The sequence below is a fragment of the Phoenix dactylifera genome, chromosome 4 (genome assembly GCF_009389715.1).
Source record: "Phoenix dactylifera cultivar Barhee BC4 chromosome 4, palm_55x_up_171113_PBpolish2nd_filt_p, whole genome shotgun sequence".
NCBI lineage: Eukaryota > Viridiplantae > Streptophyta > Magnoliopsida > Arecales > Arecaceae > Phoenix > Phoenix dactylifera.
In genome coordinates, this window is record NC_052395.1 from 13,614,048 (window position 1) to 13,636,757 (window position 22,710).

General features: G+C 37.5%; 2 protein-coding genes and 1 long non-coding RNA gene across 3 annotated transcripts; 2 read left to right on the forward strand and 1 right to left on the reverse strand.

Moving 5' to 3' along the window:
- The first annotated feature begins 4,309 nt into the window (after nt 1-4,309).
- On the forward strand, nt 4,310-5,400 carry LOC103722066 (protein RADIALIS-like 4). Its single transcript, XM_026810397.2, has one exon. It carries the CDS (start codon nt 5,112-5,114, stop codon nt 5,334-5,336), a length of 225 nt encoding a protein of 74 aa, XP_026666198.1. The 5' UTR covers nt 4,310-5,111; the 3' UTR covers nt 5,337-5,400.
- A 4,636-nt stretch (nt 5,401-10,036) lies between these two features.
- On the reverse strand, nt 10,037-16,403 carry LOC103722068. Its single transcript, XR_001880284.3, has 3 exons — nt 16,148-16,403; nt 13,392-13,488; nt 10,037-12,749 (listed from the first exon to the last, which is right to left on the reverse strand). It is a non-coding gene; the product is annotated as an uncharacterized LOC103722068 (long non-coding RNA).
- Nucleotides 16,404-17,793: 1,390 nt separating this feature from the next.
- Nucleotides 17,794-19,016, forward strand: LOC103722069 (protein RADIALIS-like 4). The gene is made up of 3 exons (XM_026810395.1): nt 17,794-17,877; nt 17,970-18,219; nt 18,679-19,016. The coding sequence occupies exon 2, from the start codon at nt 17,995-17,997 to the stop codon at nt 18,211-18,213; it is 219 nt and encodes a 72-aa protein (XP_026666196.1). The 5' UTR covers nt 17,794-17,877; nt 17,970-17,994; the 3' UTR covers nt 18,214-18,219; nt 18,679-19,016.
- Nucleotides 19,017-22,710: the final 3,694 nt, after the last annotated feature.

Below are 22,710 nucleotides of genomic sequence, written 5' to 3' on the forward strand. Positions count from 1 at the left end.
CTGCAGCCCAATGTTCTTTGCCAGGATTCGAGAGAAATCTACTCACAACACCAACTGCATAGGCTATGTCTGGTCTTGTATACACCATGGCATACATCAAACTTCCTACTGCTGAAGCATAGGGAATCTTTTGCATCTCCTCTTTCACCCTTTCACTTGTAGAACATTGCTTGTTTGTGAGTTTGAAATGATTTGCATGTAGAGAGAAAATCGATTTAGCCTTTTCCATATTAAACCGCTCAAGCATCCTTTTAATATACCTTTCTTGTGATAGCCAAAGCTTCTTGTTCTTTCTATCACGAGAAATTCTCATACTAAGCATTTGCTTTACGGGCCCCATATCTGTCATGACAAAAGACTTGCTTAATTCTTTCTTCAACCTATCAATTTTATTAGCATCACAGCCAATAATTAACATATCATCTACATAAAGCAATATAATTATAAAATCATCATCTCTAAATCTTTGCACATAGATGCAATGATTGGATTTTGTCCTCTTGTAGTTGTGGCCCATCATGAAAGAATCAAACTTTTTATACCATTGCCTTGGTGCTTGCTTAAGCCTATATAAGCTTTTCTTTAACTTACAAACAAGATGTTCTTTGTCCTTAGCTTTAAACCTCTCAGGTTGCTCCATATAAATTTCTTCCTCTAGGTCTCCATGCAAGAAGGTTGTCTTCACATCAAGCTGCTCAATCTCAAGGTTCATACAAGCTGCCAAATCCAATACAATCCGAAGATATGATATTTTCACAACCGGAGCAAAAATTTCATCAAAATCTATACCTTTCTTTTGACCAAAGCCCTTAACAACTAGTCTTATTTTGTACTTGGGTTTTAAGCTGTGCTCATCCTCCTTTAATCTGTATACCCATTTGTTCTTAAGTGCTCTCTTGCCCTTAGGAAGCTTCACCAAATCAAAAGTATGGTTTTCATACAAGAATTTTATTTCCTCTCGCATAGCTTGAAATCATTTATCCTTGTCCTTATGATTTTGCACTTTTTGGATGCATTCTGGCTCCCCTTCATATGTAAGAAGAACATACTCTGAAGTAGATATCTAGATGATGCTTTGTGCTGTCTAGTAGACCTTCTGACCTGTGGTTTTATCATTTCAGACTGATAGCTCATCATGTTCTGAAGCTTCACTGTGACCATTATCACTTGTAGAACCCTTATTGGCACCGGTATCACTATGCTCATTGTCATCCTGCATTATCTTTCCTATCATCATCATGCACCATAGGTGGAGGAATTGGATCAGGATTAATTGGAGAACTATTCAAATACTTCGGCTTCTCTTGCTTTCCAAAATCTTCAATAAACTGATCTTCAAAAAAAACATCATCTCTACTCCTAATCACCTTTTTGTCTTTTGGATTCCACAACCTGTATCCAAATTCTTCATGGCCATAACCTAAGAAAATACATTCTTTAAACTTTCCATCAAGCTTTGATCTTTCATCTTTTAGAATGTGAATAAATGTCTTACATCCAAACACCTTCAAATGACTGTAGGATACATCTTTTTCTGTCTAAACTCTTTCAGGCACATCACCATCCAAAGAAGCCGACGGAGAAAGGTTGATCAGATCCACTGCAGTCCTCATAGCTTCACTCTAAAATGGTTTTGTCAGCTTTGCATGAGAGAGCATACATCTGATTCTCTCTACAATTGTTCTATTCATTCTCTCTGCAACTCTATTTTCTCGCGATGTTTTAGGAACTGTCTTTTGGAGCTTGATGCCATAGTCTTTGCAATATTTTTCAAATAGCCCTCTGTACTCATCTCTATTATCTGCCTTGATGCACTTTAGCTTTTTATCTATCTCTCTTTCAACCATGATATAAAAGTGTTTAAATACATCTAAGACTTGATCCTTGAATTTTCAAGCAAAAGCTCATACCTTTCTAGAATGATCATCAATAAAGGTAACAAAATAAAGTATACCACCAAGAGTTCTACTATCCATCATGCATATATCATTATGTATCAAATCTAGAATGTTAATTTTTCTAGATATAGGTGTTCTATGAAATGCAACTCTATGTTGTTTTCCGGCTAAACAATCAACACAAGCTTTCAAGGACACACCTTTGGTATTTGGTAGCAAATCCTTTTTGGCTAAAATTTGAAGTCCTTTCTCACTCACGTGCCCAAGCCTTTTGTGCCAAAGCTTTATAGAGAAATTATCATCAATTGCATTCACCTCTCCTTTCTTTAGCTTTGCTTGCATCATGTAGAGAGTATTATTTTTCTTTCCTCTTGCTATCAACAAAGAACCTTTGGTAAGCTTCCATTTTTCTTCACCAAAATAATTGCTATAACCTTCATCATCAAGCTTGCCGGTGGAGATTAAATTGAGGCGGATGTTCGAAATATGTCTAGCATCTTTGAGTAGCAACTTGCAGCCTTTGTTAGTCTCTAAACATACACTCTTTATATCAACAATTTTGGATAAACCATCATTTTTCATCTTAATACAACCAAAATCATTGAAAGTATAAGATGTGAAGAAACCACCATGTGGAGTGACATAAAAAGAAGCACCGGAATCGATCACCCAGTTACTATCTTCATATGCAAGGTTGACACAACCATCACTAACAACAATGATATCTGCATCAGCTGCAACTGCTGTAACAACTTTTTTCCTCTTTCTTTGCCTCACCCTTTTTTGTGCTTTGCTCTCTTTTCAATGCTCTACACTCTCTTTTCATGTGTCCTAGTTTTCCACAAGGATAGCATTTTATGTCTTTCCTTGACTTTGATCTGCCTCTGGATTTATCTCTTTTGTAAGGATGCTTGTTTTTGTTTTTACCTCTTCTTTCTGTCGCAAGAGCCTCAACTTCAAAAGATATTTTCTGTTCCTTTTTTCTAACCTCTTCATTTAGCATGCTATCCTTTACCATATCCAAAGTGACATTGCCGTCAGGTGCAGAATTGCTTAGAGACACCACAAAAGTCTCCCAACTGTCTAGCAAAGAACTAAGAAATAATAAAGCCTGCAACTCCCCATTTAGGACAAGCTTCATAGTAGTCAACTGATTCACCAAGCCTTGGAAGTTATTCAAGTATTCTGTCACACTTTTTCCATCTTTGTACTTCAAGATGACAAGCCTCATAATCAAAGAGGCTTTATTCTGTGCAGTCTTTCTCTCATACATGGCTTCTAATTTCTTCCATAAAGAGAAAGCATTGGTTTCTTAAACAATTTGATGGAACATGGTTTGATCAACCCATTGTCTAATTTGTGTAACTGTCTTTCTATTCATTATCTTCATTCCTTGTCGGTTTTCTCTTTTGGCCTAGCCTCATCTTCATGGAAAGATTTATACAAATTTTTACAATAAAGGATATCCTCCATCCTAGGTTTCCAAATGACATAGTTGGAAGATGTCAATTTGATCATGCCTCCTATAGAATCCTTCATTCTAGTCATACAAGAATTTTATTAAATACCTTATAGGCACAAAACCTTGCTATGATACCACTTGTTAGAAAAGACCCCTTTACTAGACAAATAACTTTCCTATTTTTGTGTGAGTAGAATGAGAATACCACAACAACTAATTAATGCAAGGACTACCAAAATCAAACCACAAGAAACGCAAGCAAGAGACATCAATTTTTAAGTGGAAAACCCTCCAATATGAGGAAAAAACCACTGGACCTAAGTCCACCTCAAACTTCCACTATCAACAATAATGGGATTACAAAGTATCTTCTCTTGGTTAAGTTAGAGGATCACATACATCAAGGATCTCTTCCTTGAATCACAAACAAAGAGTTGATATAAAAAAAGGTGTAGGCTCCAATAATAAAATGAGAACAATCCCACCGAATGTAGGTTTGCAAAAGGTTTTTCTTCCTCTTGAGATGCCTTGAATAATATATTCACCTTCCCTTGGAGATGAATTCCACAAGTACTTCATCAAGGGGGCTCTTCTCTTTTTTTTGTCATCCACTCTCTAATAGAATAATTCATAACTCCTCTTTTCTTCTTTTTGTTTCTCTTTTCTTTTTCCATTTTTTTCACTTAAGTTGCTGGGTCCCACCTTACGTAAGGTGGGACTCAGCCACCACCTCTGATGCCGAATCTTCCTCAAGATGTGCTGCCGCATGCTTTCATAAGAAAAGATCCTGGAAGTTATGTGGCTGCTATAGGTTCATTGAAGGCAATTGGATGGTGTCGGCCAGATCTATTTCTGAGAAGTTGTTTGCATTATCCTGTGGACCTTCGCCAACCACTTGAAAATCCTAGTCGGCGATTTCTAGATGAGAAAGCGGCTGCATCTCTGAAACCCGCACTGCCCGCAAAGAGGTGATGACTGAATTTTTTTGGAAGCGACCAGCACCAAAAGATGGAATCTTTGCCTTCTGATGATAAGAACAAAAGGAGGAGGCTGAGACACAGGAGATGCACCAGCAACTTTGAAAACGTAGTCCACAACCAGGAAACTATAAGTAGCCACCATGATTCGATGACTAATGCGAACAAAACATAGCATTAACCGATAATGGAGTCGATCACCTCAATGAATGCCGATGTGCTTTAATTCTAGGTAGAATCGAAAATTAAAAAAGATAAATATTCCTTCCATTCAAATCCTTCCTCATAATCACAGTAATATGTTCGTATTAGAATTTATGTAATGCAGAGGAAACAGCGTGAGGATTGCCGCTTTGGAAATAAACAGGGAGATGTGATGACTTCGACGGGAAAAAGATCCCCCCTGCCGTCCTCCTAAAAGGGTGATGTCCCCTACACACAATCTTATTGCTCTTCGGTTCTCAGAATTTGTGGTTCTCAAAAGTACGTGTCATCGATATTCTGTCGTCCTTCCTCTCCTTTAGCACTTTCGCCAGCATTATTCCCCAACTGGATCCATCCCATCACCACCACCCCCACAATCCCACTCGCCTATTGTTTATAAGTAGCACCCTTAGCAACTGCCTCTCTGCAGCGGCCAACACCTAGCCCATAGCGTCCAGAACTTAGAACAGTCCCTTCCCTCTCTTTCACCTCTCCCTTGGAGCTTCACTCACTTCCTTCTTCCTACTCTCGATCATCTCGTTTCATTCACACCACAGCTCCTACCTCCAGATGGCCTCCAGCTCCATGAGCTCCTCCCGCACCTCAGAGTCCTCCTGGACCTCAAGACAGAATAAGCTGTTTGAGGAGGCTCTGGCGAGGTACGACGAGGCAACCCCAGATCGCTGGCAGAAGGTGGCCGAGGCCGTCGGCGATAAGTCAACCGAGGAGGTGAAGCGCCATTACGAACTGTTGATCAAAGATATTAATCGCATCGAGTCGGGCCGTGTGCCGTAACGCAGCAGTTGATCCTCTTCCTCTAGTTCCAGGGGAGGCAGCAACCTGGCCCTTGAGGAGCAGAGGTACCTCGTTCTACCATCCCCATATACCGTTCATTCCTTCTTCTCGTTACTTTGCTTGCACTTGCCTTCATGGTTCTCGTACCTTTCGGTTTCCCAAAGAATACAAGGCTTGGATGGAGCTGCTGCGTTCGGTTGGGTCATACGCCAACCACAATGACCCAAATTGGATTCTTGTTTCTACTGTATCTCTCCAAGCCTGTCTCTTGCTCAGCACCCCACCAAGGCCCCATGAAATTAACTTCTGCAGAACAATGATCGATGCCTGAAGAAAATTATGGCTCTGATAAGCTATATATGGCTGATTGCTATCTTCTTGAAAGATTTGGATTGAATATTATTTTTTTTCTCATGGGTTGGTTATATTGTTTGACAGGCTGAAGTATCTGTGGCTCGACTGAAGCACGTACTATATAACACATCATCTACGTATGTATGTACTGGTAGGAGCATTGTTCTTCTCTGGGAGTTCCAGATAGATATGAAGTCAGAAACATCTAAATGGCCGTAAGAGGTAGATCAGTGGTCGCTGATGTTACCAAAGCCTGATGTCTCTCTTCTTGTAAACAACCTATTGATTATTGTAAAACTATATACTGAAGACTGTCATAACCATGTCTGGTTAGTATTCTACTTGGTGTGCTCATGGCTTAATGAAAATAAGTTTGGCGTATAATTCCGTTTGGCTTTCTATCCTTTTATATAACATATATTTGCAAGTATTCTTGAGAGCTACGATGGGTTGAAACCCGACCGAGTACTGGATAAAACCCAGGTCTCATGCATTAAAATATTGAAAGAAAAACATCCTAGCAAAGGCAGTGCAGAAAATCTTTTTTTACCCTTTGTATGGACATGGTGATGATCAAATGGTACTTTATACGGACTATTTATTTCCCTTAAGCAAACGATTTGAGTGTCTTCATACAGAAGTCATCTTAGCTAGGGACTTCAAACATCTAAAATAACATGGTATTATCTCGATTCTCTTCTTTATCTCCTTGCGTCATGACTCATTACCGCATAAACTAACTTCAATGCCGAAATTGTATAATCCACAAAAAAAATCTGTTAATGGGATAGAAGACCACCATGGAATTCTTCCAACTTGAAAGGAAGGGCATTAAGGCTTGATATACAGCTTCCCTGTTAGCTTAAGCTTTTGGAATCTAGTAGTAATGGTTGATCTAGTAACGATCCGATCGAGAAGAAAAACGATTTTTCTCAATCTGCTCAACTCGGACCTCTCAAAAAGAGAAAATAAAAATATTGGGGAAAGTAGGATTTACGTCTCTTTTTTATTCATTGATGATGATAAACTTATATGCAGAGTCTTTATTTATAGTAGTGAGGTATGTTCTTACATAATTCGAATCATATTCTTCTCCTGGTTCAAATAGAACTAGTTTTTCTAAAATAGACATGCTAAATAGAAATAAACATAAAAATGCTAAAATCCTACCCTAGGTAAATCTCAACTCCTTCTGCCATTGTTCGCTCCATCTAATTTTTTCTAGACTAGGAGGTACATCCGGTCAAAATTTTTCATTAAAAGAAAAAGATTTGGTGGGCCTGTTTCGGGGCCCAACTGATAAAATTTGGACTTGATCGCTAGATGAGCCACCTGCTTTAGGTCGTTGTGTCATTTCGTAGATTTCAAAAAGTTACTATTTTTTTTTTAACAAATCATCTCAATCAGATGTTGTATGACCAGGGCCGGCCCGAGCCTTAGGCGACCGAGGCGGTCGCCTAAGGCCCCGGGCCAACGGAAGGCCCCCGGAAGGTAGAGAGAGAGAGAGAGAAAGAGAGAGAGAGAGAGAGAGAGGGAGGGAGGGAGGGACCTTGACCAAAAGGAAGCAAAGGCCCCATATAAAACGGGATGAGCTGGCTACGAGTCTTCCCCCTTGATGGAAGGGAGGTGGAGAGTTTCTTGGCCTGCAGAGGGGAAATTTAGGAAGTTGGGGACGGTAGTTTTGTTTTGGATGGAGAGAGAGAGAGAGGAGGGATTTGGTTGGCTTGATACACGCCTGAAGCCACTCTTACCTTTCATCCCTTCTCTTGTTTGGTTTTGGTCTTGGTTTTCCTTCCCTCACATTACTCCTGATCCAGCTGGGCCATCAGGAAGAAAGGGGGATTGGAAATGGACTTCTTGGAGGGTGGAGATTCTTTTAATTTTCTCCTCTCGGTTTCTTCTCCCCTCTTGGGTGGTAGAGAGAGAAGGAGGGAGGGGGTTGAATGGCTGCTGTGCTGTGATGTTGCGGTTGCTGCTTGGGTACTCACTTGAAGGGGAGATGGAGGGATGGGACTTTTATTAATTAGATGGAGTCAATTTCCCATAATGCCCCTACTATCTCTTATAGAGAAGCTCCTGGACAAATTCTTTTCTTTACCTTGACCATGAAGTGCCATGGGATGACCTTTTCCTATTCCGCTCTTGCTTGACATGATAAACAATATTGCCAAGCATTATCTCAGTTATTTAATCAGTTTTATGGCCCTTCTTTTAGGATAATTACTTTTCTGCATTTCCATTCAAAAATAATATTAAATTAAAAAGATTTCTTGCCTATCTTTGTTAGATTCATGTACCTTTGTTGAAATAGTGTACTTGATAGCCATCCATTTTCATATCATTTTTTTAATATTTTATATTTATTAAAAAAATTCATTATTAAAAAAAAAGCCTCATTCATTGGATTCGCCTTAGGCCCCCAAATGTATTGGGCCGCCCCTGTGTATGACCAAATTATGACCTCTAAAAGTTTAGTATGCAACTATTCTTCCCCATATAATGGATCTCGTTTTTAGACCTTGTCCAACCTTATCTATAGTAGCCAAAGTAATCCATATCAAATCTAACGATCCTTCTAAATTAAGTAAGCTAACATGATGCTAGATAAAAGATCAAAGGATCAAAATCTCACCCTAGATCAATAATATACTTTATCGACTTTTTTTCTCCTAAAAAAGATTAAGCTGCGTTGTAGTGGCAAACAATATGCTGTTGACAAGAGAACCAACGATAATCTGCTTTGTCGCCAAGTGAAGGCAACTTTTCTCCTTTCGCAGATTCCATCATCCAAATGTTGGGCGGTGATTCTGGAATTGTTTGACCTGAGAGATTCGAATATCATTTACAAATGATTGATGGTGCCCCCACAATAATTTTTATGCAAAGATATCCACGACCATGTAAATATCAGCAAGGACATCTTGTAGTACATGTACCTCCCTCCCCCAACTAGAAAGCAGCCCTTTGATGCTGCTTCCCAGGTCGTAGGAAGATTCCCATTGTAGAGCCCATATCTGTTGTCATTGTAACCTCTATAATTGTTTGAATTGACATATGATAGGCTCAACCATGTATGACATGGTGGTGCAACTCTTTCTTTTCCTTTCCTTGGACAATACCGGCACCAGTTACAAGCTATACCCTTAGAAAACCACGCTCTAATGATTGAAAGATTAACAATAATCAAAAGAGTTTTTTTTTTTTTTTTTGCATAGATACTCTCCTAAATATCGAATTTTGTATTAATACCCTTCCAAAATTGATATTTACATGTATACCCTCGTAAAACACTTGTTTTGCTATTCTACCCTTTTTTTAATCCTTATTTTTTTGCATATATACCCACACCATCTAACGTCGTTAAAAAATTAACGATTTTAAATTAAAATGACTAAAATATTTTTAATAGATAGATGTGAAAGAAAAAAATATTTAAAAGACGATCGTAATGGAGAACAAAAAAGTAATTTCAAAATTCTATTTTATTTTCAATTAAAATAAATATGGCTTTTATTAACGGTGTTAGAAGAACCGTTATATTAGGGATATGTGTGTAAAAACAGTGTTTTATGAGGGTATAGAAATAAATATAAATTTTAAGAGGATATTCGTGCAAATTTCAATAATAGTATTTATTTTTTGAGGAAAGTATAAAAAATTATCACGATAATTATGGGACTGAACAATGTAAAACTTTGGGTGGCTCAACTTTTTCTGGGAAAATAAGTGAAACCTGTGATACGGTAGAGGTATAAGTCAAAATGGTGGTACTTGTGGCACCGCAAATGAAGGAGTAGATAACCATGTTTATAACCATTTTGTCATTCAGGAACTACTCAGATGAGGCCAAAGAATCATGAATCCGAGGAATAAATGCAGGGGATTTGCCAGAAGTATGAAGAGTGTTCATGGAAAGTAAACAATGCTTGAATACCTATCATAGGTTTTTCATGCCATGTAAAAGGCAAAATCAATGAATACTAATGGGAAAGATAACCCACCAACAGCAGAGTTTAGTTAATTTGTAATCCGTGGATTTTTCTTGAATTTCAAGTTAAAAAGAGTTGATAAATAGGTTGAAAACTTCATGAAAATTCAATTTTCAATAAATATCCTCCAATAATTTGTATAATTGTCTTGCGAAGCATAAATTACTGATTTTTCAGAGATTCATTAACAATCTGAAAACATCTTACTCTGTTGCAGTCAGCTGAGATGACAATGGTGATGCCACTGGAAAACTGATACATCATGTATAATTAGTAAAGTGGCAGTAGTATGTGTATGTGCACGAATTATATTATTTGCTGGAATGAAACATGACTCTATCAGCAGGAGTATTAGTATAAAAAGAAAAGAATATAAAATTCTATAAAATTCCTGTAATATTGAACTTGGATGAGGCATCTTGTGAACAATGTACCTGACGGTCAATAAAAATCTATACCACGTAATGGCATCACGGAAATTTACAAATTGATAGGCAACAATCAATATACGAAATCTGTTGAAGCATATGTTTTCTGCTAGTCCTCAAGTTCCTGAAAGATTCTTCAACAGGAGTCCTTCTCAGCTAGCCTCTTTCAGATCCAACTTCTGCGGACTACTCTCAAGGACTTTTAGCAGTGCGTATATGCAAGAGGAGCCATCAATTGTTTCTTTTTTTCTCCCTTTCTTTTTTCTTTGAGAGAGAGAATGGGACATCAACTTGTAGAAGGGCAGATCCTACGTATTCCTATAGGTTAAGATTCTCCCAGGACCAAGTTGTTGATATGTCATTTCAAAGATTCCAAGATATCCATTTCGCATCCATGGGCTCGGCTTTTCATTGCGTAAACCAGTTCTTGTTGATAAATATATAGAATCCTTTGGTACACTAATGACCATCCACAGTCAAATAGAGAGAAGGTTTGTCTTCACAACTTTTTGTTAGTCCTCATCCATGACCGAAGTTTTTTTGCCTCCCTCTTATTAGTCAAATACATCATTTCAATAATGCTTACCTGGACAGTGTTGTATACTTTTTGTACAATCATTTACTCCCAACAAAAAAATAAACATGGAAGGCTTGTATACTTTGTGTTGATAGAACATAAAATGGAATAATATTCTGCAACAAAGTTTACATTGCCCATTCTATATCTATGCTATTAATATCCAATTCGGATTAGTATCAGTCAGAAACAAATAAGTAAACAAATTTGTGAAGAAGAAATGATAAGCTTGCCAGTGAAATCTCCTATAGTCAAAAGCCAGCATGTAAGCCTTATTTTGATAGAGAGCAGAATAGAAATTTTGTCTCGTTCCGCTCTTCTGGTGGATGAAATTATGGAAGCATATCATCATTTAAATGAAGCACAATATACACACACCTAAGCTATATTTTCTCATCACCATAAATGGAGTACAGCATACCCACAAATGTTAGAAACATGTTTTTCTCTATGAAATATGGTGGTTATTTGGAACCTCATACCTCTTCTTATGGAGAGAAAGGTGCCGACAAGTTTAAACTAACAGCTCATCCTGAGAAGAAAAAACAAGTTAGTGTTTCTTGGAAGAGTGAGAATTATCAGTGTTCTTTAATATCAAAGTGCTAGTATACTGTGCTGATCCCTCAATGAATAGCATTAATGTTGGCATTACCCAATTCAGAGTTAGTTCATATGTAAATTGGAGAGGGCCGGTTCCCCCATCACACTCATCCATGATTGGCATGACAGCCATGACTAGGTGAGCCCCACCAGCACACTATCACATATATAAGATGGGGTTATCTGATAATGGCCATCACACCAATCGTGGACGGTCATTATCGAACAACGGACCCTCTTTCGTTCAGGTACGAGTTGGAGAGAATGGGAACTCTCCAATTCAATTTTTGAGAACATCAGCACAAGGAATTGACGACTGACTGAGCAGAATCCACGGTAGCATTTCTCTTTTTGAGATTGAAAAGATGATTCAAGTGAACAAAGGACTGCAGGCCCAAAAATTTCCTGTCCCTATTTCCACAAAACTGGGGGACAGATAAGAGATCAGATTCAGCAGCAGGCATAGATCTTTCTCTAAATTCTCTAAAAAGGAATATCACAGCTAGATTTTATGCAAATCCCTTGACTGGCTCTCTTTTTAGCAAGTGGCATGCTTAATATTCTTATTCCATGTCAGAATCAAAATTTATTAAGACCAATGTGGCCGACTATCGTAAGCTACAAATGTTTGTCACCTGTCAAGGCGGGAAGCAAAGAACAAACAGAAATTTATAATGGTAACTATTGGCGTCTAAGAATTCCATTTAGCTTAGAAGATCCTAATCAGATAAGCTAATTTTTAAGGGCAACCTTGTTCTATAGCTTTTGCAATCTGGATTTCATTCATACACTGAATATCTCATATATGGAACACTGCATAATATACAGAAAAGAATGATAAATTTAAAAGGTTGAGTATTGATGAAGATTACACAATGGAACAAAGAGTGCCACTAAAGAAATATGAAGGGGAAGAAGTAAACATCCATATCAGATGCAATAACTTCCAGTCAGAAAGATTCCTTCCCTCCTAAGAGGAACAGGCTGATTCTCTCCATTCCTACATACTATCTTCTTGTTTTTTGGTCCCCACTCCTTGTGGCTCACAAAGGTCTGAGTCATCCATATTCCTCCCTCCTTCATCCTTTAGTCCTTTGGACAGTATCGTTTCCCAAGTGGCTCCGCCCCACCATCAACCCACATCTCCATCTCCCTCCTGTTTAAGCAGCACTAGCACCATCACCAACTTCTTCCCCATATCAGCTTATATAAATTCCAGAGTTCAAAACTTACAAAAGTTGCTTTCCCTTTGTTTCTCCTTCATCCTTAGAGTAAAGCACTTGAAGATAGTTATTTTCTCTTCCTTATAGTTATTTTTTCTTCTTCCTTAGAGCTTAGATTAGAACTTTCTCTTTCCTCCACCATCAACTGCTTAACTATGTGGAATGTCTAGCAACCTTCTTTGCCCTTAGCCCTGAAAGATGGCCTCCAGTTCCCTGTGCTCCTTGCACAGTTCAAACTCATCCTGGACTCAAAAAGCAGAACAAGCTGTTAGAGCAGGCCCCTTGCAAAGTACAACAATGACAAAAACAAGGCCGTTCTGATGCACATTGCTCTCTCTCTCACATGGTCATGCTATAAGACACAGGTCTTATCTGAAAGACCATAGAGGAATAAACTATTTACAGACAAAACATATATAACTGCAGAAAAGTAGATGATAAAGTTGCTTCAGTTGCTTATCATAGACAAATGATGTGATAATCATCAGCAGAGCTGTGTCGAACTTCTCAAGCTATTGCCGGAAAATTTCTTTCTGCAATTATAAAGTTTAACAAATTCTATGCATTAGCTTTCTCGTTATTGCTGATAACTTTAACTGACAAAAAGCAAAGTCCAGTCAGCAGCTATTTCATCATGTTTAGCTTTATCTGCCAAATACAAACAAGCAATGCTTGACACCAGTGGGTTATCTGCAACTATAAAACACAATATAAACATAATATTCTAAAAAGAGCATATCCAAATCCAAGATTCTTCATAGAACTCAAGCATACTACAGAATGTTACTGCATCAATTCTAAAATCAATCACTGGACATTAAAAGAGAACAGCAGCACATACATGGATCAGGATTTGTGATGATTAGTTTAATGACCAGCAATACCTTTGAAATTGTTGGACCCGGACTCCAACTGCTCTTCAAGATGTTCAGATTTAGTTTTCCAGCACAATCAACATCACAGTGGTATTGTGAATATAACCTGCAAAGAAAAATAATTAAACTGGGATAACAATCAGAACATGAAAGAAAGTTAATGAATGGCAATGAAGAATGTGAAATGAAGTCTCAAATGAAATTATAGATAAAATAGAGGTAGGTTTACTGCAGGCTACAGCCATAATTTAAAAGTAGTCATCATAAAATATAGTGACCAAAAATATAGTGGCTAATAAATAACATCTATCATATATGCATGTTAACCCATATAAGCAAATTATGTAACAATAACAAAGCTAATATAAGAATTCCCCATATTTCAGAAGTCATAATTCTATGTTTTCAAATCAATTATTTTAAGCTTGCTTTTGCATGGTTCAACATGAAAAGAACCCCTGACAGTACTATCACGGTTATAAGTTACGTCAACAGCGCAAAATTGTATCAATTTTTCAAAAGATAAGTTTTTCTTTAAAAAAGTAGTTGGTTTCAGGCAATCTGTTACACATGTTTCCCATCTGTAACAAGTATAAACTATGACCATTATTTGCCACAGCTGTATTATCAAAACCATAATTATGATTATTTGAAGAAGATCCAAATATATGAGGATAGTTATTTAAAAAAAAAAGCCATTGGATAGCTATCTCTGTGACTGCTCTAGCACTTTGAAAACTGCTGCAAGCTGCTACAGTGGTAGCTGTAAAGAAGCAATGTTCAATTTAATAAAAATATATTACAAAACCAACAATCTATCAAACCAACCTTTAAAATATAATATAGGCTTAACTTTCACAGAAATCAGGTAGCAGACTTCATTTAACCATAACAGCATGGAGCCAAAAAATTTCGGAAGCAAGAGTGGCTGAAGAGTGGGGAAGAAATAATTACAAAATCTTAGGGAGTGGAAGTTCTTAAGAAACTTCATCTAAAACTATATAAAAAGATTAAAAAAGCATAAGCATGGATTAAATGGTAGTGAATTAAAAATACACATAATGTTGGTTTCAGGACATATTAACAGAGGTTTTTTAAATAAAATAAAATAAAACTAAACTTGGTTCGTTAGAAATATGGTATCAAGAATGGATGATCAATGAAAGAGAGTAGAGGAAGAGATCATACAAGGGGGACGTGCAGGATTCTAGATTGTATGTGATACAGTTACAAGATTCCATCTAGGAAGCATGTAAAACTTCATTGGGAACAACAAAGCTCTAAAGCATGTCACTTCCTGGTTGTTTCAAAATCTTCAAGTCCAGATTGGTGTAGTTCATCCCCGCATTCATTCTCTTTCTCGATATTGTAGATGGTCATGGTGCTTATGAAGCTAGTGGAAGAAGACATCACTCACTTACCAATCACCACCACCTTCTCTCTTGCTTGATTATTCTTTGAAATGGATGAATTTGTTTCAAAAATTTGTTTGTTTAAGGTTTTCTGAACACACTTTCTAATTTCATAAAACGTGTGCATTTTCCATGGATGGGTCTTTATTTAGTATATTTTATCCTTTCTCTTTTCTTAATTCCTTCCTCTTTTCTTTCCCCTTTTCTTGTCGTCTATTGTTTTCTTCCCGCGCTGCTTCAGACCTGATTATTTTTTGGTCTTTATACTCTTGCTTTTGTCTTTTCTCTTCCATTTTTTCTTTATTTTCCCCCACTTATTTATTTTTACAATCTTTTTTTACTTTATATATTTTCCTCTTTTTTAACACCCCCCCAACCCCAGTGGGCAAAAGCACATTTTGCTAGTTAGTATACTCCTTTCGTTTTACTTGCTCTAATTTTGTGTTTCTCTTCAATTCTCTTATTTTATTTATAAATTAATGTATAATGAAATCATAACTTCATATTGACTTATGTTAGCCTTATCATGTTTCAATCGTTAGTTTGGTTTTTGCATGTATCCAGGTTGGGTAATTTTTCAGGGTGCCTTTTTCTTTTCTATTAAGTTGGAAACCATGGTAACTACAAACTAAAAGGTAATAAATCCATAAATAAATGTGGAACATGTATAAGTGAATTGTGACTTATGAAACGTTTTAATCTGTATAATTCGCTTTATTCACACTTTGACCTATCCTGAAGGAAAATGAATAAATTCCTGGTAATAAAATATAATCAAGAAAGCCATATACAAGAACAACAAACCTTACGACCTTGAACGGAGTCAGCTGCAGGGATTCTACTTCGCCATTTGTTCAAATCCAAACCCACGTAAATTATAAAAAAAAAAAGAATGATATAAGAAATTTGGGACATCATTTATTATAAATGCCATCACTATTGGGCCGTCGCCAATATTTCATGCTTTAACTAGTCTATAAGTGATTCCATAAATCAAAAGAGATCACAGACAAATAGTTAACTCATTAAATAAACAAAAATCTAAGGAGTGAAAACCTTTCTGATGGAACTAAACGTACTAAGAAAAAACTACGTCAAGCCATATCTAATACATACACATTCCATCAGTAATCTTGGCCTGATACTTCTATAGGGAGATGAATTACGCTAAAAAGACTACACTTTTGACTAAAAGTATAACCTTTGATTCTATGGTTCACATGATTAGTGCCACTACTAATTACCATGATTCCCTCCCTTTCTGATGACCGACTCATCGAAATTAACGAGGGTCCGGTGGTTCCCATGGAAAAAGAGGAGGAGGTGAGAGAGGGTTATACTCTAATAGAATACCTCGAGGGCCCATGACGGTGGAGACCCAGTGGTAGAGGTTGTCGACCTTGGGGCCGGCGGAGTAGTTGGCGTTTCACTTTTTAGTTCCTCCTCCCCGACGACGACACCGACGTGGTCGACGGCCACGACCGCACTCCGCCGCAATCGCCGCCTCCTCCGTTGCCGGCGGGGCTCCGGATGATCGCGGAAGAAAGATATCTCTAGCTCGCCGCTGCCCTTCCTCTATATCGAAGAAGAGAAATTAACTATAGTTCTAATGTTTTGGAGGAGGTTGCGACTTTCGAGTAATAACGTAGTTACTAAGTTCCGGCAAGGTATGTGCCGGGACTAGTGCAAATTTGGCACCGCAAGGTGTTTTCATAGCTTAGGACTTCTCTGTAATTATAGAAACATTAGGATTTAAATGGAAGATATAGAAAAGGTTCTCTCGGCTGACAGCGTGGCGAAAGTAGCTATCTGTGTCGAACTTACCTATAATTATTGCACACGTTGGGGAGATTTATACCAGAATGCAAAATGTCTAATTTTGAGCCAATCCCGTCATGCCTTCTGCCGACACTAGTTAAAATATGATGGAAGCAGCTTTACAAATTACCCCTCACGTCTTTTGGGACATTGGGACACCGCTAAAGTTCATAGATTGTGGCTTCTTCAGAAAATTCAAGGACCTATACCAGCGTGACACATGTCATATAAGTAGAAGGATATATCTCAAAAATCAATTTTCCAAATCATTCAATGCAATCCAACCTACTTAAGCAAAACCATGACTACTCCACTTCCTCTAGCACACAACATAGATCAAGATGGCCAGCGGCTTCGAGAGATGCCTACTGTAGTGCTGCTCAACTACCACAACTTGTATAAATATTTAGAATTTTTTATATGTATACTTGTACCAATTAATATAGCTCTTGCATATTTACTCTCCAAAAATTATTATTTGTATAATATCTTCAAATCATCTTATTTTTGCATGGATGCTCTTTTCATTAGATTTTGGACTAATGGTATTAATGAATAACTATTTTAAGTATCATTTGGCACTATTATTTTTCTTACACTATTATCCTAAAAATTTAATATTCAAATTTTATTGAAAAAAGCTATATTTTTATACAAATTTATTAAGGGTATTAATCCAAAGAGTTATTAACATAAGCCATCAGTCAAAAGTCCAAATCCACACAAAAGCAGAATGATTTGAAAGAATATATGTGAATAATAATTTTTGAAGGATAGATGCATATATTAAGTTGTATTTATAAGGATCAATATATTAAAATCTAAACTATTTACAATCTCTTTGGAAATTCTGCCAAAATCCTGCCACTGTACGATCTTAAAATAAGCGTTGGCGGTATAGAGATAACAGAGGAGATGGTAAAAATATATGGTGGATGTCATAGCTTCAAAGGAAGACCTTTCCTAGCCGATTATTCTCTCCACTTCACCACCCCCACCTCCAAGATATTATTCCTCCTGGCCTTACTCCTTGTGGCTGTCGAGGGAACGAGTCATCCCATATTCTGCCATCCCTCCTTCTTTATTTCCTTTTCCATTATTCTCCAACTGGGTCCACCACCCCCACGACCCCCCTCCCCTCCTGTTTATAAGGAGCACCCTTGCCCAACTTCCCATACCAGCCCACACAGACCATAGAGTTCGTAAGCTTGGAAACCAAGAGACCAACCAACTTCTCTCCTTTCAATCTCCCAACTCTCCCCCAGGTCTCTACTACATTTTAATCTCATTGCCACAGTAGTTCCTACTTCTAGCTATCCCCGTTGAACATACTAAAAAGCATCTCTTCCTTTATCAGTCATCTCGTTTTTCAATCCTGAGAGATGGCCTCCAGTTCTCTGAGCCTCCCTCGCACCTCAGACTCCTCCTGGACCCTGAGGGAGAACAAGAGGTTTGAGGAGGCCCTGGCGAAGTATGACAAGGACACCCCTGACCGCTGGCACAAGGTGGCCCAGGCCGTCGGTAGTAAGTCGGTCCAAGAGGTGAAGCGCCACTATGAACTGCTCATCAGGGACATCAATTACATCGAAACCAGCTACTGATCTTAGGTACTCTGCTCCATTACTCTGTTCTCTTATCACACTTTCCTCCATGGTTCTCAGTTCTCACCACTTTAACGGTTTCTCAAAGAACAAGACTTCGCTGCGGCCAACTTCGAGCTTTCCATTCTTTTCAGACCCAGTATCCCTTGACCAAGTCATCAAGGCCGCATCAAATCTAATCTAAAACAAAAGTTAGAGCTAGACAGAAAGTAGTATGGTTCCGATTAGCTACCTATAGGCTTTCCAAGCTTGTGGCTGGCTCGTGCTCAATAATATGGATTCCCAATCGCATTCACTTGTTTAACACTTTATTCTATAATAAAGCCTTCCTGTCTGTCCTTTCTGAAAGCAATGTGATTATTAATTATGCGCTATCTTCATATGATGCCAAAACTTCACAGAGCTCGCTCGTTTTAGAATACCGTTTTATGAATCATTACTAAGCTGATCTGATTTATTTGGCAGGTGGAAGTATCTAAAGCTCGAGTGAAGCATATGAAGCAATAAATATATCCGTATGGAATAGTAGGAATGTTGTTCTTCACTGGAGTTCCAGATAGAAGCATATTTGTAAGCCACCCTGTGTGGATAAGTTATCGCCGATCTCATAGCAGCCTGATGTCTCTCTTATGTTTTCACCTGCCCCTTTCATCCTATTGTAATTCCACTGTAGGCTGATAAGCCTGTCTGATTACTAGGGTTTGTGTGCTTATTAGTTAATGAAAACTTGGTATAATTCCATGTTCTAACCTCTCTGTTCTTCGATATAACGTGGCAAGTAGTGGAGCAAATCTATTTCATTCTTTGTATGGGTATGGCCTAGCACTGAATGCTACTTCTGTATGAAATATGTGTTGATGGTGCGACACGTAGAAATTGCTAATCGATTAATAATTTTAAATTTTTATAACAGAAGAACTTTTAAAATCAAAAGATCGAAGGCTTACCTACATCGAGGCATGCGAAGAACACTCTTTACGAACGAAATCAGCCCAATCCTCTTCTGATGAGCACGATCATATGGAAAGCTTGACCTAATCAACTCCTTCAATTGCCCATATGAAGGATTAGAAATCATGGAATGAAAACATATGAAAAATAAATTAAGACGAGTGAAAAGAAAAATTGAGTTGGGACTTCTCTATCTCGGATTAAGCTATTCGCGTGCGCATTAATTATCCCCCAAGAGTAAGCCCTTTCGAATTTCAAATTTAAATTTAAAATCGAAATCGGCCCATGCACTTGCGCGGTCACCACCCTACTATCCTTGAAATTTAACTTGGGCTTGAAGAAACAAGTCATGTATAAATGCTAGAGCACTAGTGTTTACGCATCCAATGCGAGACTATTTAAAATTATATTTTAAAACTTCGAATCTTCTAAGAAAGGAAAGAATTAAATTTCTATTTAAAAAAATTGAATCTTTTATAACAGGAAATTCAAAATTTCCAACAATATGGAATGCAAGCTAACAATTCAACTGACTCCATAAAGAAGTCAGCTAGGGTCTCTAGATAGCTGAAACCAAAGAACCTATCTTGGTTCCCTTTTTATTGGTTGCTTCATCAGTCATTGCAGACAAAACGAATTCAGAATTGATTAATTAATAGAAATGATTCCAGTCAAATAGATACAAGGACCATGGTGGATTCCTCCAACTTGAGAAGGACCACTTAAATAATCCAAACCAATGGCAAAGGTATCCACCGGATATATGGCTATGATTTCATAAATCAGAAAGGACCACTTAATAGTACAGATACCTTGCAAATTGTTAGGGACTGGTCCCGTTTAAAATTTAACCCTCCCCATCTCGCAGGGGAGCATATTTTTTATTATGCTCCAATATCTCAGGAAGATTCCAATTACAATCACCAACATTGTTAATGTCACCCGAGCGATCTCTTGAATTGACACACAATCTAGACATTCCAAGACAAAGTAGTGGTGACGGAAAGAATGATAGAACCTGTACTCTTTGTTCCAAAGGCTGGATAACCATCTTCATGACCACTAAAACTTCTTCTGACCATTCATAGTCACAGTCACAAGTTTGACGTTAAGGAACAGTCTAGCCATGGCTAAATATTTGGAATTCTGAAAAGCCGCACAGAATGTACCATGAAATTTGAAAAGTTTCATTCACAAATAATAATAAAAATGTAAATATGTTATATATCCATAGCTTCTCGAATATTAAAGCAGGAATAGGATAAGCAACAAGGCCGGCAAACAATAGCAAAAACAACACCGCCAACAATATATATACACATTCATGTGTAAGCCCCAAGTGCTCCTTGAATAAAATAAGTAGAGTGGAGAATTATTTGGCAGAGTAAAAAGTAGTGAATTATTTGATATTGCTCGATAGTTTGGAGAAATAAATTCCTATGTTTACATTTTTGCCAAACGATGGCGATAATAATACTAATGGAGAACTGGTACATCGTAAGCAGTAAACAAAACTATCATTCAATTTGTGTATCAGAGATGTATGTTATTTTCCAAACTAGCAATGTTTGGGACTTCTTGTATCGTCAGGAGTATTATGACATTAATAGAAGACAGATGTTTCTCCTCATGGAGAATAATAACAATGAGGGTGAATATGTGGCCGTGAATTTGCCAAGAATAATGGCAATACCAGTATAGAAATGTTCCATCATAATTAATATTTAGAATTAGCTGCGAAGGTTTATAAGAAGTAAATGCCATTTAATGAACTAGAAATATTGTACTTAGTAGCTGTATTCTCAGTACTGCTGTATCAACAGAATACAATATATTTCAGCCATTAAAACATCCATGTCATATACTCCTCAGGAATCTTGCGAACTATGTTGTGTCCAACAGTTAATAGAAAGTTATACCACGTAACAGGATCATGCAAAAATTGCAAACTGATACTTAACAATTAAGGTATACAAAGCTTGTGTATTGAGGCATCATCCTGCTGCTTTTATGAGATTCTTCGACGGGATATATTCCCTCTCTGCCTGCCTCTTTCACTTCCAACTTTAGAGGAGCTACTTTCATGGAATTTAGTAGTGCGAATATGCAAAAGGGGACATCAACTTTGGCAAGATCCAACACGCTTCTAACCTTTGGATTCTCCATTCTCCAACTTACTGACATTTCATCCCACAGAGATTCCATGAAATCTGATTTGCATCCGAGCTGTCAACTTTTCATCATGCACAAGTTGTCGTGATAGATGCCGGAAAAAATGATAAGTGTTACAGAACTCTCGTCCTAAAAAAGTGAATGTTTCTTTCCATCTTTGGCAAGAATATACACGCACCAAATGTTTTTATCCACCTTCGAATGTATTTTTATGTAATTCTACGTGTATGGCCGGACTGTGTCGAGCACTTAATCTTTCTTTTGCATGCTCATGATGTGGCAGTCCTTGATTGAAAGCAGTTTTCAAAATCCAAAAGCATAATCAAATTAGATTATTCTATCCATTTACGTGCTACCAAGTCAACCAGAAAAGCAAACGTCAAGTGCATATAGTACTGTGCACTGATGATAAGGTGTTATGTTGTTGATTCAAGCATGGTAAAGGTTATCTGTTAATTGACTGAAAATTTGGTAGCATATGTTATTGGAAAATAATCTGAAACCCATCTAGAAATATCTCAAGGTACTATTTGCTCATGCCCTAACATTTAATATAAAATTCCTGACAAAAACATACATATATTTCTTGTAATAATCCTACAAAAGTGGGCAACTCCAACAGCATGCTTGGCAGCCTTGCGTCCGCATATATAGAGTGGCATGATGTAGAAGAGTAGAAGCAAAGATGGTAGATTATCTAACATGATGGCGTATTTTGATATAGTGCAGGGTGCAGCCCATGGGTACTATAACTAACTGGACTATGCCAAGCTTTGCGAGAGCCAATGGATTTGCAGACAGGTGAAGAGTTCAAAAACTGGGTTTGAGTGCACCTTTGGAATTAACAGCCCTTATAATGAATGGTAACATGCGGATTAATAAGTGGAGTTATGGTAGCCATGGAACAAGCTGCTAAGTTTAAGTCATGTAAGGCTCTTGGACCGGAATGGTAACATACTAAGTGAAAGTATGGTATAGCTCCGAGGATCTCTTTTTTACAAGTGGCATCTCATGCATATCATAATGATTTATTTTCAAACGGTTTTTTGAGTAGGAAAAATCTGTTAGGCAATAGGAAGTGAATGAAAAAATAGGCTCAAAAGTGACTCATTTGAGAGGTTGCTTCATGGAAGAGGCGTGTCTCTTCAAAAGAAATGTATCTATTCATTTGTATGGATGCATCTTTTCATTTAAAAGACATGACTTTCAGCATAAAAAACATGACTGTTAACATGAAAGGCATGACTATTCGTAGGGATGTATCTATTTATTTGAATAGAAAAGACATATCTCTTCACTTGGTGTTTGTCTTGAATAGTCACCCCATGAACTCTATAAATAGAGCCTTCCTTCAACCATTTGAAACACTGAATT

Coding starts and splice junctions, on each gene's coding strand:
- LOC103722066 (XM_026810397.2), top strand. CDS start 5,112: ATGGCCTCCAGCTCCATGAGCTCCTCCCGCACCTCAGAGTCCTCCTGG.
- LOC103722069 (XM_026810395.1), top strand. CDS start 17,995: ATGGCCTCCAGTTCTCTGAGCCTCCCTCGCACCTCAGACTCCTCCTGG.